We start from the raw sequence: 14315 nt of genomic DNA on the forward strand, positions 1-14315 counted from the left end.
TAGACAGGCCCATTAAAACAAAATGAGACTAAAGGGTCACACCAGCCCAGGGGCAAGGAGGAGAAGGCAGGAGGGGACAGGAAAGCTAGCAAGGGGGAACCAAAGGTCAAGAAGGGGAGAGTGTCGACATGTTGTTGTTGGCAACCAGTGTCACAAAACAATATGTGTATTAACTGTTTAATGAGAAGCTAGTTTGCTCTGTAAACCTTCATCTAAAGTACAACAAAAAATTAAAAAAAAAAAATTAAGTATGTACAATTTAAACGCGATAGGCATTCCAAACACAACAGATAGGTCGTTCTGTGTGTAGGTGAGGCTCACAGAAAAGTGCAGAAGGCCCGGAGAGGCAAAGGTCAGAGGTCGCTTTAATGCGCTTCTTTTCGCATATTTACGATACGCAAACTTCATCCGCAGCCCCACAGGAGGCAGCGCGAAGCGGCGGTGTTTGAGCCAGGGGGCGGGCCGTAGCGCGGAGCCGGAAGCGCTGCGCACCGGAAGCGGTGCGGGAGTGTGGTGGCGGCGAGTAGGTTGCGCCGAGCAGTGGGTTCGGCTCGCTCCGACGGCCCCGTGTGCGGCTAGCTGTCACCATGTCGTCGGTGAACCCCATCCAGATCCCCAGCCGCCTCCCGCTGCTGCTCACCCACGAGGGCGTGCTGCTGCCCGGCTCCACCATGCGCACCAGCGTGGACTCGGCCCGCAACCTGCAGCTGGTGCGGAGCCGCCTGCTCAAGGGCACGTCGCTGCAGAGCACCATCCTGGGCGTCATCCCCAACACGCCCGACCCGCCCAGCGACGCGCAGGACCTGCCGCCGCTGCACAGGTAGACCCGGCCGGCCTCTCCGGGACACGGGCGGCCTCTCCCGGGACACGGGCCGGCCTCTCCCGGGACACGGGCGGCCTCTCCCGGGACACGGGCCGGCCTCTCCCGGGACACGGGCGGCCTCTCCCGGGACACGGGCGGCCTCTCCCGGGACACGGGCCGGCCTCTCCCGGGACACGGGCGGCCTGTCCCGGGACACGGGGCGGCCTCTCCCGGGACCCCGGGCGGCCTCTCCCGGGACCCCGGGCGGCCTCTCCCGGGACACCGGGCCGGCACCGGCCTGGGAGCGCGGAGCCTCGGGAGCGGCCTCGGAGGCTTGCTTCTACGTCCCCCTCGTCTCTTCGCATATCAGATGGGAATGACAGATGTCTCAAGTAGCTGTCGCGTGTAAGGATTCGTCTTGGATTCCCCGCCCACTCCCGCGTCTTCAGACTCCTGGTCTCTTGCTGCTAGGTCTCCCGGCCGCCCCTTTCCCCCAGCTGATCTCCCTTCTCTTTCCTTTCCGTGTCTGTCTCTCCTCTTCTTGTTTTTTTAATTAAAAAATTTTATTCTCTTCATTGAGGCACTCTCTACTGCACGCATTTGCTTTTGCCAGTCCTATTCTGAACTGCACCCGCTTCCATTAACTTTTTTTTAGTTGTGGTAAAATGTACACAACATAAAATTTGCCGTTTTAGCCGTTGTCAAGTGCACAATCCAGTGGCGTCAATCACACTCACAATATTTTGCAACCGTCGCCACAGTTTGTTTCCAGAACGTTTTCATCACCGCAAACTCTGTACCCATTGCGTAATACCTCTCCGTTCTCCCCGCCCCCAGCCCATGATAACCACTGGTTTGCTTTCTGACGCTATGCATTTGTTTGTTCTAGATATTTCATATAAATGGGATCATGCAACGTTCTTTTGCGTCTGTATTATTTCACTTAGCATGCTGTTCTCCAGGTCCTCCCCTGTCGTACTATGAAGTTCATTCCTTTTTGTGGTGGAGTATATTTCACTATACATATATACACTGAGCTCTGGTGGCGCAGTGATTAAGAGTTCAGCCACTAGCCAGAAAGGTCGGCAGTTTGAATCCATCAGCCACTCCTTGGAAACCAACCCTATGGGGCAGTTCTGCTCTGCCTTATAGGGTCACTATGAGTTGGGACTGACTCAATGGTAATGGGTATACATATATACAAGGAGCCCTGGTGGTACAGTGGTTAAAGTGCTCGGGCGCTAACCAAAAGTTCTGGGAGTTCGAACCCACCAGCCACACCGTGGGAGAAAGATGTGACAGTCTGCTCCTGTAAAGATTACAGCCTTTGAAACTATGGGGCAGTTCTGCTCTGTTCTGTAGGGTTGCTATTAGTCGGAATCAGCTCAGCGGCAGTGAGTTTGGTATACGTGTATACAGTAAGATCTGCAAAAGCTGGAAACTTTAAGGTGGAAACCTGTCAGAAAAGGAAAATGCAAATACAGTGAAACCTGTGAGAAGTGGAACTTGAAGGGACTGCCTTGTTTTGCAAGTTTTCTGCCTTTGACAGGGTGCAGTCTTCCCACTTTTCTATCCCTCATTTTAGTGGAAAATGTTGGACTGTTCCTTCTCTGACAGGTTGCTGCCTTACACAGGTTCTGGCTTTCACAAGTTTTACTGTATTTTCCACTAAATCAGGAAAAAGTGGGAAGACTACACTCTGTCAAAGGTGGAAAACTGGCAAAACCTGGAAAAACTAGGCAGTCCCGTCGAGTTCCGGCTCTCACAGTTTTCACTGTGCTCCATTTTGTGTATCATCTGCTGATGGACAGTTGGAGTTTTTTCCACCTTTTGGCTATTGTGAATAAAGCTGCAGTGAGTATTGGTGTATATGTATCTGAGCCCCTGCTTTGAGCGGAGGTACTGGGTCATATGGTAATTCTACGTTTAACTTTTTGAGAAGCCGCCAGACTTTTCCACAGCAGGCTGCGCCATTTTACATTCTCAGTAGCAGTGGAGGAGGGTTCCAGTCTCTCTACATCCGGGAGCCGACACTGGTTCTTCACTGGGTTTTTGTCTGTTTGTGCTTTGGTTGTAGCCACCCTAGTGGGTGTGAAGTGGTGTCTGACTGTGGTTCTGCGTTGCGTGTCCCTAGACATGTTGAGCATCTTCCCGTCCACACACTTTTGGGTGCCTGTCTTGCACACTCCCTGCCTCTCCTTTCCTCCCCCAGTCCTTCTCTTTTCTTCTTAAAGGGCCTTTTCTGCTCCCATTTCCCTTTGGTTTCTCTTTCTGATCACTGGTTCTCATCACTGCTCCTTCTCTTGTATCTTAACATGTATTTTCTTAGGCCCTGTTTTAGTTATCTAGTATTGCTATAAAAGAAATACCACAAGTGGATGTCTAACAAACAGATTTATTCTCTAGGAGGCTAGAAGTCTGAATGCAGGGGTCAGCTCCAGGGAAAGGCTTTCTCTCTGGCAGCTCTGGGAGAAGATCCTTGTCATCAGTTTCCCCTGGTCTAGGAGTTTCTCAGCACAGGGACCCCGGGTCCAAAGGACATGCTCCATTCCCGGCTCTTCTTTGTTGGTGGTAGAAGGTTCCTCTTCTCTCTTTTATATCTCAAAAGAGATTGACTGTAGATTGTGTGCTGCCTCATTAACATAACTGCCTCTAATCCTGCCTCATTAACATCATAGAGGTTAGCATTTACAAACATAGGGCAAATACATCAGATCACAAAATGCAGGACAACCACGTGATACTGGGAATCATGGCCTAGCCAAGTTGACACATATTTTTTGGGGGATACAATTCAATCCATAACAGGCCCCAAGCTTACCACTAGATTGCACCAGGGGACAAGAGGCTCCCTACAGTGTGGTTCTGGTCGTGGCTTTGGGTGTTTCCTTGCACCATCCAGGTGACAATGGCCACGGTCTTCAGGGAGAGGCAGCAAGAATTTGCCCCCCGAGTTCCTTGCCATACAGAGTAGCAGAGCCAGACGTTGGCTTGCCTGAGCCACTTCCTTCACCTTGTGAACTGCTGAGCCCCTTTCTGCCTGTGTGTGTGCAGGCGTGGTGGCCGACACGGGAGCCTTTTCAGAAGAGCTTTGCATTGTCCCCGCACTGTGGGACTTGGCTGCCATCGCCTCGGGACAGCCTTCATCTCCCTACTTAACTGGACTGTAGTTTTAGGGGCTCCTGAACAACCCTTTGTTTTCTTCATGAAAACGGACAATTTAGCACTGCTTGTACAGTATCCTTTTATGCATTGCAAGATGGCCTTCCATCCTGTTCCAGCCCTACTTTCAGAGTCCCTGGCTTCCTTCCCTCACAGTGCTGGGTCCTCAGTCCGTCTTCACGTGTTGGTTTTCTTCTTCATCTCGGAGACCCCACGTGAGTCTCTTCGTCATTTGTTTAAGGAAAAATCAATGTTTCATCTGTAGTAGATGCAGTTTCATAATTTGGATCAATTCTTTCTCCATGTATTACTATTTATATATATTATTAGCATTCTCAGGCATTCAAGAAATAATCGGCTGATAATAGTAAATTTTTTTTTTTTTTTTTTTACATTTAAATTTAGTCCTGCGTATTAGCAGGTATGTAATGGGTAACTCAGATTTTCCTAAACTTGCAGTTGCTCTTTTTTAAGGAAGGTCTGTCTAGAAGTGGGAGCCCTGGTGGTGCAGTGGTTGACAGCTTGACTTAACCAAAAGGTCGGTATTTCGAATCTACCAGTGACTCCTTGGAAACCCTATGGGGCAGTTCTGCTCTGTCCCATAGGGTCACTATGAGTCAGAATCAACTTGATGGCAATGGGTTTGATTTTGTTTGGATCTAGAAGTGGCATTTCTTAAATTCAAAAATGAAGTTTGCTCTGTCCCATAGGGTCACTATGAGTCAGAATCAACTTGATGGCAATGGGTTTGATTTTGTTTGGATCTAGAAGTGGCATTTCTTAAATTCAAAAATGAAGTTTTAAGAAAGAGTTGAGGATAAAAAAACCCTGAGCAATAAACCCTCTTTGCCGTGTTGTAAGTTTGGGGCTGTTTTAATAGACTCTGGCCTTGTTTCTAAATCATTATTAATCTTGATGGATTTACTCAAAATCATCAGATATTCAAGAAGTTAATTAGGTGACACCAAGACAAAATTGAAAAGATGTTTTAGTGGTTCTTTCCCACAAATACGTAATTTTTCTTTTGCTTTCACAGCTTTGGAAGACGTGCTTCTCGTCAGAAGTTACCCATCATTGATACTTACACGTTGTTGTTGTAGCTGCCCTGGGGTCGTCCCGTGCATCGTGGAACAAAACGCTGCCTGGTCCTGGGCCTTCCCCCCACGATCAGTTGCCCATCAGACCGTCGTGATTCATAGGGTTTTCATTGGCTGATTTTCAGAAGTAGATTGCCAGGCTTTTCTTCCTAGTCCATCTTAGTCTGAAAACTCCGCTGTAACCTGTTCACTGTCATTTTTGTTGTGTGCCAGCCATTCCAACTCGTAGCAACTCCACGTGACAGCGTAGAACTGTCCCATACGGTTTTCTTGGCTGTAATCTTTACAGAAGCAGATGGCCAGGTCTTTCTCCTACGGAGCCACTGGGTGAGTTCCAAACGCCTGCCTTTTAGTTAGCAGCCGAGCGCTTAACCATTGCACCACCAGGGCTCCTTGTTCAGTGTAAGAAAAACCAAAAAAAACAAACCCGTTGCCGTCAAGTCATTTCCGACTTATAGCGACATGCAGACCACCACAGACGGACCGCTGGTGGCACGCATGAGGTGCATTTGCCCGGAATTGAACCTGGGTCTCCAGCGTGGAAGGCAAGAATTCTACCACGGAACCTTCCTAACCCAGTTGCCGCCAAGTTGATTGTGACTCATGGTGACCCCATGTGTGTCAGAGTACAACTGTGCTCCCTAGGGATTTCAAAGGCTGTTTTTTCTGAACTAATCGCCAGGCCTTTCTTCCAGGGTGCCTGTGGGTGGACTGGAACCTCTAACTTTTGTCTTAGCAGCCGAGAGCATTAACTGTTCGTCCTACCCAGGGACTCCATGTAACTGTTGTTGTTGTTAGATGCCGCTGAGTCGGTTCCGACTCATAGCGACCCTGTGTACAACAGAAGGAAACACTGCCCTGTCCTGCGCATCCTCACGATTGTTATGCTTGAGTCCATTTTTGCAGCCACTGTGTCCATCCATCTCGTTGAGGGTCGCCCTCGTTTTCACAGACCCTCTACTTTACCAAGCATGATGTCCTTCTCCAGGGACTGATCCCTCCTGGTAAAACATGTCCAACGTATGTGAGACGTAGTCTCGCCATCCTTGCTTCTAAGGAGCATTAGATGTTAAATAATAGCTGCACTTTCCATATCTGAGCTATTTAAAAACTATGCTAGTAAGTGTTGTCTACTTCTCATGGGTACACATGTCCACTGTGGTGGGAAAAGAATACAGTTTGTCGTAAAACCTAATTCAGGTCCCTTTTTTGCTATTTAGTTGCCTTGTAACCATGAGTAACTAACTAGGTTTACCCTTTCTGAATCTCAGTTACTCATTTGTAATAAGGAGATAGTACTACTTTCCTCATAGGATTGAAGGGAAGAATAAAATAATACAACGAAAGCTTTTGTAAACTGCAAAGCATTCTAAACCTCTTTGTTAGTATTATCATTTCCCAAAGGGGGAGTTTTAAATGTAGATTTCACAAATGAGGGGAGAGGTGGTGGTGGGTTGTGAGAGGTCCAGCATTCTAACATCTGAAGGGACTTGGAAGAGACTTGGAAGATTGAGGATTCCAAGAGAAATGGGGGCTTTAAAGTTAAGGAAAAAAAAGTAAGTGCTTGTCATACAGACCAGAGTCTAGGTACTAACATGGTGTCCTCATCTGGAAACTGCTTTGCCCAGTCATGCTGCTTGTAGATTTTCCCACCATTAGAGTCAGTGATTCTCAGAAACTTCTGGAATTCTTACTATAACAAAGTCAGTTTCCAGATGACACAAGTCGTACCAATTGTAGCCAGACTTGTTTGGATTATAATAACATTTTACAGTGTCTGAAGGTAGATCCCAGTTAGGGGTTTCAAAAACTCTTTGAGCTGTAACAGTAACATTGTAATCAGTGTGTAGATTTCCAGAGCTGCTTCCTGAAGGGAAAGAAACTCCTTGAATCTGTTGTTGCAAGATCAGTAATGTTGCTTTTTTGATCATACCCAATAAAGCATATGTTGATAGAAGAGCTAGGATATTTAGAAGGGTGATTAACTTGATATAAGGAAAAGGAAAGTATTATTAGGTCGATTGAATATATTATTTATTTTAATGGCTACTTTTATGTGTAAAACCTAGAGTCAAATATACAATGGAACTTGTCTAAACTAACATTGAACACAGTCGTTTCAGACAAGACATTTCACCCGGATGCTTTCACCAGGTACTCTCTTTCTAGCCATCTGATTTCACAGGTCATATTTTTCTTTCAAACTTTCAGGCAAACTTATGAGTGATTTCAGGTAAGAACCAATAACATATTTAAAACGTTTATATACTATAGCTCATTAGGAGGAGAGGCAAAGTGTAAAGCTAGTTTGGAACATCTTCCTTTCCACAGTTAGCAAAAGTATTTTTTACTTGCTTTGTAAGAAAACTCATTTTTAATCTCATTTTTTAACAGCAGCCTACCCCAAATAATTAAATTTAGCTCCCAGTCTGGAGGTTTGAATTTGTCTCATTGCTGTCTCTCTCTCTGGTTCCTCCCTGGTTTCTAGTTTGTAAACCCCTGAGGCCAGGGATCCGGTTTCCTGCTCGTGGATAGTCACAGAACTGTGAATTCTTTATGCCTTGCGTAAACATTGATAAATAACCATCTCTCACCCTCCTCTCTCTCTGTGGTTTCTCCTTGGTTTCCAGTTTGTAAACCCCTTAGGTGGATGTTCACAAAACTGTAAACTCTTTCTGCATTGTATAAACATTGATGAATACCATATGGTCTTTATTTAAGTATTGCTAACTTTGTCATGCAATCTGAGCTGTTTTTCAGGAACTGGGAAATGTGACATGCTGTTGATTGTTGTGTGCTGTTGAGTCAATTCAAACTCACATACAAACCAAAACCAAGTCCATTGCCATCGAGTAGATTCTGCCTCATAGCAACCCTGAAGGACAGAGTAGAACTGCCCAATAGGGTTTCCAAGGAACAGCTGGTGGATTTGAATTGCTGACCTTTTGGTTAGCAGCCGAGCTCTTAACCACTGCACCACCAGGGCTCCTTGACTGCATGTAGAGATAAGCAAATTCACAAAAATGTTCACATGCTGTGTTTGTATGTGATCCATTGTGTTTGAGACGGGCAGGTGCAGTATTCTAGTATTACCGTTTTCTTCATTTAATTCTGGTTTCCTTTCTGAAATTATAACTGTGGCTGAGGGGAGAAAGTGTTACTTTAATTTGGGTGCTGGAAACATCTTCTGAGTGCTGATCTTTAAGTTTTGTATAACTTTGGTATAGTTTGGGTGAGACTTTCTGTGAACTTAGTTTAAATGTGACTTGATCCGGGTTTCATGTCCTGATAAGGAGCTAAGACTTACATAATATACTGCTTTTTCAAAGAGTATTAGGTGGACTGATTGCCACGTATAACAGAACTAGGATTTGACCTTGAAGTGTGAGTCTTTCTCTAGCTCCCTTCAGTCCACGACAGCGTTTGGCCTCTAATGCCTAACCCCCACATTAAGAAATACAGTGTTCAAGAGCATGTATGTTAATTCCCAGATTGTGGGAATTTGAGACAAGATACATAGGTAGAAATTGTATAAATTGATGATATTAAAAAATTTGGCTTGATGTTAGCAGCAAAACGTATTGCAGCAGAAGTTTTTTAGATTGGTTTACGTCATGCTGTTTATATTTAAATCTGATTAAAATGTTAATATTTATTCTAGGGTAAAATTGATTGCCTTATTCCCAGTTGGTAAAATAAATATAAGCTATATAAATGTCAAGCAACTACGTTTAGATTTTCATGCTTAAATAATCCCAATGTTTAGCTAATTTTTAAAAGAGATGCTGGTTATAGTGACGTGGACTGACTGCTTTGTTGTGTAGCAGGATGGTGGCGACTCAAGAAAACACATACTGCGCGCTAAAGTGATCGGAGAAATCATTTATTTACATCTTAGATGTTCTTTGGGATTTTTTTAAATGAATTTCTCAGGAAAGGCGACAGTTTCTCAGGTGAGTTTCTGTTCTGCCCTGTGAATGCTTCTAACACCCACTTCGGTGTGTTTTTCAGGATCGGGACGGCTGCTCTGGCAGTTCAGGTTGTGGGCAGTAACTGGCCCAAGCCCCACTACACTCTGCTGATCACCGGCCTGTGCCGTTTCCAGATCGTGCAGGTCCTGAAAGAGAAGCCCTACCCTGTTGCTGAAGTGGAACAGTTGGACCGGCTCGAGGAGTTTCCCTCCGCCAGTGACTCTAGGGAGGGACTAGGAGAACTTTCAGAGCAGTTTTACAAGTACGCAGTGCAAGTGAGTTGCCTTTATCTGCCCTTTTCTTTGGTTCCTCTGCTGCCCTAAGAAGTCATGAGTCTGTCGGGTGGTGGAGTCTGAGGGTAGGCTAAGTTGAACCGAGTTAATAGAATATTGTAACATTAATTTCAATAGGCTTGTTTCTGGGATTGTACCTAAATTGTTGCAGGACATATTAACTAATCCTTTCTAAAAAATTTTCCACAGAGTATTTCTAGAGCTTCCCCTTTTAACTTTCTCTGTCTCCAAGCCAGATAGTTTTTAAAATATGTAATGTTAAAAATTAAAATACTGGACAGAAGCTATTTGTCACTAAAATACCTGTTCTCTGAATTATACATGTTATACTCAAGGTCACATGTGCCCAGGAATAACTTTTGAAGATTAAGCACATGGAGGGCTGATTTCAAGCCTGGTTGAAACCCGGATAACTAGCATGCTGGGAGGGAAGCACGCGTTAGGCATCCTTAATTCTAGGTTACTGAGGGTTTTACTGACTTTCCCTAGGAGAAAGCTCTTCTCCAGCCCATTTTATTTTGGACCTTATTGACGTATATTATCCAATGTAGCTGTCTGCTTTTCTGTTGATGTAATCCGGTAAATGTAACTGGTGGATCTTCGAGGACCAGGTGGTGCCTGAAAGTCTCGATTATGAACATCATTGATCATTACCTGTGATGGTTGTCCTTGGTGTGTGATTTGAAGTGACACACTTCTAGTGTGGCAAACAATAGAGAAGTAGAAACATTATACCTGTAACTTTGCCAGGGGCAGCTTGAGAACTGGAATAAGTGTATCTGCTATTTAGGAAGGAAGGAGATATAGGGGAAATAGAATTTCTTTTCCTTTTCTGGGGTAGTACTCCCTGGGTGTTTGTTCTACTGGACACAGCTTCATAGCTTCTTTCACTTTGTCATTTTCCCCACGTCAAATCTACAGAAATTTGTTGAACATGTAAAGATTCTGTAATGACATTAAATTCATTTTTAGAGGGCAACAAATCATCATAAATCTTACTGTAACGCATCTAGTTTAATTTTCGCTTGTCTGCCGGTCTTGGTCTGTATTCAGTTTTATGTTCTGTTTTCATATCCATGTCTAATTTTCATATTAAATACTTTTATTTAAGTACTTGTGTAAATTTTAGTGAGTCGGAATGTCATAATTTTATCATTCCTTTTTTAGACTGTTTCCAGTTGATGCCTCTGCATCTGCACCCCCATCACCCTCACTTCTGCTTCTTTGCTCGTCTCCCAGCTGGTCGCTTTCTAGTTGCTTCTCTCTGGAAGCTATCCTGTTCAGTCTGGAGCATGCCCGTCCCTGAGTAGACAGCTTTGACGGAGTTATTCAATGGATAAAGTCCAGATACCTTAGTTTAACATGAAGTCCCTTCACAACTTGGCCTAGGCCTGTCTGTTTTACCTCAGCTCTTAATGATTCCCATGTATCCTTGTAGCTTGACCACGCTGACCCTCAGAGAGCTTTACATCTCGTTCTTTCATGTCTTTATGATTCCGCCTTCTGTTGTCTGCGGGGCGTGCCTGTCCTCTGAATCTTCACGTTCTGTTTATGTGCTTTCCCAACTCGCCTGGGCTCCTAGTGCTCCTTCCTCTGCCTTCCCAGCCCTTCATCCGTATCTCTTCATAGAATGCGGACCACCTTGTACTGACGCTTACTCCCAGGTCTGCTGCCATACCAGAGTCGAGTTCCTCCCGCCTTCAGCTGTCCAGTACTGAGCAGCGTATTGTGTCTGGCAGATAGTGTGTACTCAGTGAGCGCTTGGGGAATGAGTTTTGACTGTTTAATTTTCTTAGTATGAATTCCGAGAAGCAAGGTCTTCAGATTTTATTAAATTTTATTGATCGCTGAAGCAGGAAAAGGAAATGTGACAGATCTGTCAGTAGCATTTAATGCTTCTTCCTGGAAGGAACTGTTGCTTCCCCTCAGGTTTCATGGACCAGCACAAGATCCCTGGCCACATCTAAATGTGTGGGAGGTGAGAAAGAGCGGTCCTACCATGTGCCGAAAGAAAAGGGGAATCCTTGTCAGCAGCCCTCATGACTACCACGGTCACTAAACGCTTGCTTTATGCTTTATCTGGTTTAACTCCGGGGTATAACCTGCAAGTTATTTTTCTAACAATCATTCACAGTCAGTGCTCAGATTCTAGTTAATGAAGATGTTACAATAGAAGTCAATATTTCAGTACTGTTGGGTTATCATCATACCGTCAACTACTTAACCCTCAGGTTCCTGAGGGCAGAAACCGTATCTTTTTCATCTCCATATTCTTAGGTTAGTGACTGACACATAGAAGTACCAGGTAAATGTTCGCGTTTGCTTTTGGATTGAAACAGTCGAGGAGCCTAGCCTTTTGTCAGTGTGAACTGAAGTCTTTATTTTGTTTGCATTAAAAAAAAAATTAAGTGTTTAAGATGTATTAGCACATTTTGTATTAGGTAGATGTGCTTTCAAGTGTTTTTCAGGATCATAATAATGCTGGCACTTTAAAATAATTTAACAAATCATACGTGTAAATATTTCTCCAGTTTTTGGTACTTCTTATTAGTTGCATAGCATGAGATCAACAAAAATGATTAGTACTTTCAAAGTACGTCTGAGTGGTTACAGCTGAAACTCCCATGGTTCGCATTCCTACCCTGCTTGTTTCCTGAACCCTTAAACTGCTCTGATGAACGATGTGTGGGGTCAGGGAAGCAACGCAACAGTGATCCTCAGCAAGTTGTCCCGGTCAGCTTTACGCTCACCTCTAAGAAGATCAAATATGTCTCTAAGTTTACTAAATAAAATTGCTAGTAATGTGCTGGGAACTTGACAGAACCTTGTCACTGCCAGAGCGTGCATTTTGAGTTGTTTTTATCAAAGTGGAGTGTGTTTGTAGACAGGCCAACTTAGATTAGATCTACCATCTGTAATTATAAAACAACACAAAGCCCCTTTCTGTATTAGCTAGTAATAAAGCACAGTATTAATTAGCACAGTAATTAAATTTGTGAAATTAAAAGCATGCTACATTACACATTTTATCAAGAAGAATTTTATTTTAATTCTGACTGACTTAGTGTATCTCTACAGTAGTGTCTGCTCCTCCGCTCAAAGGCCCCTCACCAGGAACTGCATGCAGGGCAGTCACCTAAAGGTACTCTCGCAGGATTAAAATTTATGAGGAGAATGAAGAGATTCCAAGGCCTGAAATACTAAATATAATACTTTCAAATACGGCTTTGAAATATTTTGTATGATCTCTACATGGTAAGTGAAGATAGTTGAGTCTTTTAAGTACAGGCCATCCTCACTTTGTATGTCTCGGATACAATTTGCAGTTACCATAGTTTAGTTAAATCACACCAGTCCCCCAAGAACATGGCTCAACTCTTAGCTACCATGGTGTATTAACTGTGAGTAATTACGTGAAGTACAAGCTTCACTGTTAACTCTTCAGTCCCAAAATCGCTATGTATGTAACAGAAGCAAATCATCAGTGACCAGTCACATCACTTTTTCGGAGTCTGTCAGTGATGGGTCACTGTGCATCTCATTGATTTCACACATACGTGCACACACACAGCAAAGCACGTGGTTGTGTTGTCTCTCAGTCATAAACCCACGGGACATTTTCCAGAAAAGGATAATTAAAAGAGAGATTGACCAACAAAGATGAAAGTACAGCAAAAAAAAAAAAAAAAAAAAAGATAATGCTAGCAGTAAAGTGCAAGTTGGATGTGAATGCAGTTTTAGAGGAGACGGCTTACCGCAGAAATGTTGACGCGGTCGCCATCTGACAGACTGGGTCTGCCCCCGAGGAGCTCTGTGATGGCAGACGGACTGACAAAAGTGACGAAAGTGATCGTGACAGAAGGATGAAGATGTCTCAGAGGACGTGATGCCAGCAAAAAACTTCAAATCAAAACAACTCTTAGAGCTATTCCATGACATTGAAGGCACAAAGGATAAAATGTTGGAAGCTGACCCAAACTTAGAAACATAACAGTTTGCCAAGGTGTAGAGATGTTCACGCCATATCAAACTCACGTGACAAGAAGAAAACAAGCACTGTTCAGATTACCCTTGATGAGTTCTTTACAAAGAAACAAGAAACATAACACTTTGTCAGTGCTCCTGTGTTTTAAATTGCAGTGTATTAAATGAAAATGTTTTACAATTTTTTTATTTCCCTATATGTTTATAGGGAAATGGTGGCACAGTGGTTAAGAGCTACGACTGCTAACCAAAAGTTTGGCAGTTCACATCCACCGGCTGCTCCTTGGAAACCCGATGGGGCAGTTCTACTCTGCCCTGTAGGGTCTGTATGACTCGGAATCGACTCAACGGCAACGAGTACGGGTATTATGTTTATGACCAACAATAAGAGCATTTTTAGTGTTTTGACCAAAATGTTAAAAGTCACAAGAATTGTAATTTTTTCCATTGATTATTAAGATCGTTTTGCATGGTTTCAGCTTGCATGGCCTTTTTTGGGGAGGAAGTTCTTACTGCCATCCAAAGCAGATACTGCTTGTATAGTGTTTGTGACTTATCCAGGGATGTTTGGGAGCATTGCTAGTTATTAAATGAGTCATTGCTGTTACTTACCCTAGAACATGTACAGAGAGGTCTTCTGAAAAATAGCAGTAGTGCAGGCCTCTGCCCTTAGAATGATTGGCTTGGCTCATATTTGAAGCTGTTGTTTCACTGCCCTTTCCCATATCATCTTGATATGCCTGACATCCCCCTCACAAGTGGAAGTCACAGGGGCGGCTTTCTTCTGCCCCCGTTTCATCTCTAGAGCGCTGCTGCTCACACTGGTGGTGCTGGTCGTGACATCAGAAGTGCAGACCGTGAGATTAAGCCTTCAGACACTTTTATAGCCATTTGACACTGCCCTGGTGTCCGCATGTGATTCTGATTTAGCAGAGATTATTGGTCCATGAAAGATTGAAGGGGGAAACTGGTCTCTCACCCATCTGAGGAGCACTGCCCTGACTCA

General features: G+C 44.1%; 1 protein-coding gene across 4 annotated transcripts in view; it reads left to right on the forward strand.

Annotated features, from left to right (window-relative positions):
• Positions 1 to 507: 507 nt before the first annotated feature.
• The window catches only part of LONP2 (lon peptidase 2, peroxisomal), a 99657-nt gene continuing 85849 nt past the window's right edge, over positions 508 to 14315 (forward strand). The window contains exons 1-2 of one of the 4 annotated variants that reach the window (XM_004371634.2): positions 508 to 820; positions 9073 to 9307. In XM_004371634.2, coding sequence (XP_004371691.1) covers positions 588 to 820; positions 9073 to 9307 — 468 coding nt within the window. In that variant the 5' untranslated portion in view covers positions 508 to 587. The remainder of the gene's footprint in view (positions 821 to 9072; positions 9308 to 14315) is intronic. The other 3 variants (XM_023726968.1, XR_002823223.1, XM_023726970.1) reach the window with 3 other exon arrangements.

Source organism: Trichechus manatus, unplaced genomic scaffold (assembly GCF_000243295.1).
Source record: "Trichechus manatus latirostris isolate Lorelei unplaced genomic scaffold, TriManLat1.0 scaffold00014, whole genome shotgun sequence".
NCBI classification, from domain to species: Eukaryota; Metazoa; Chordata; class Mammalia; order Sirenia; family Trichechidae; genus Trichechus; species Trichechus manatus.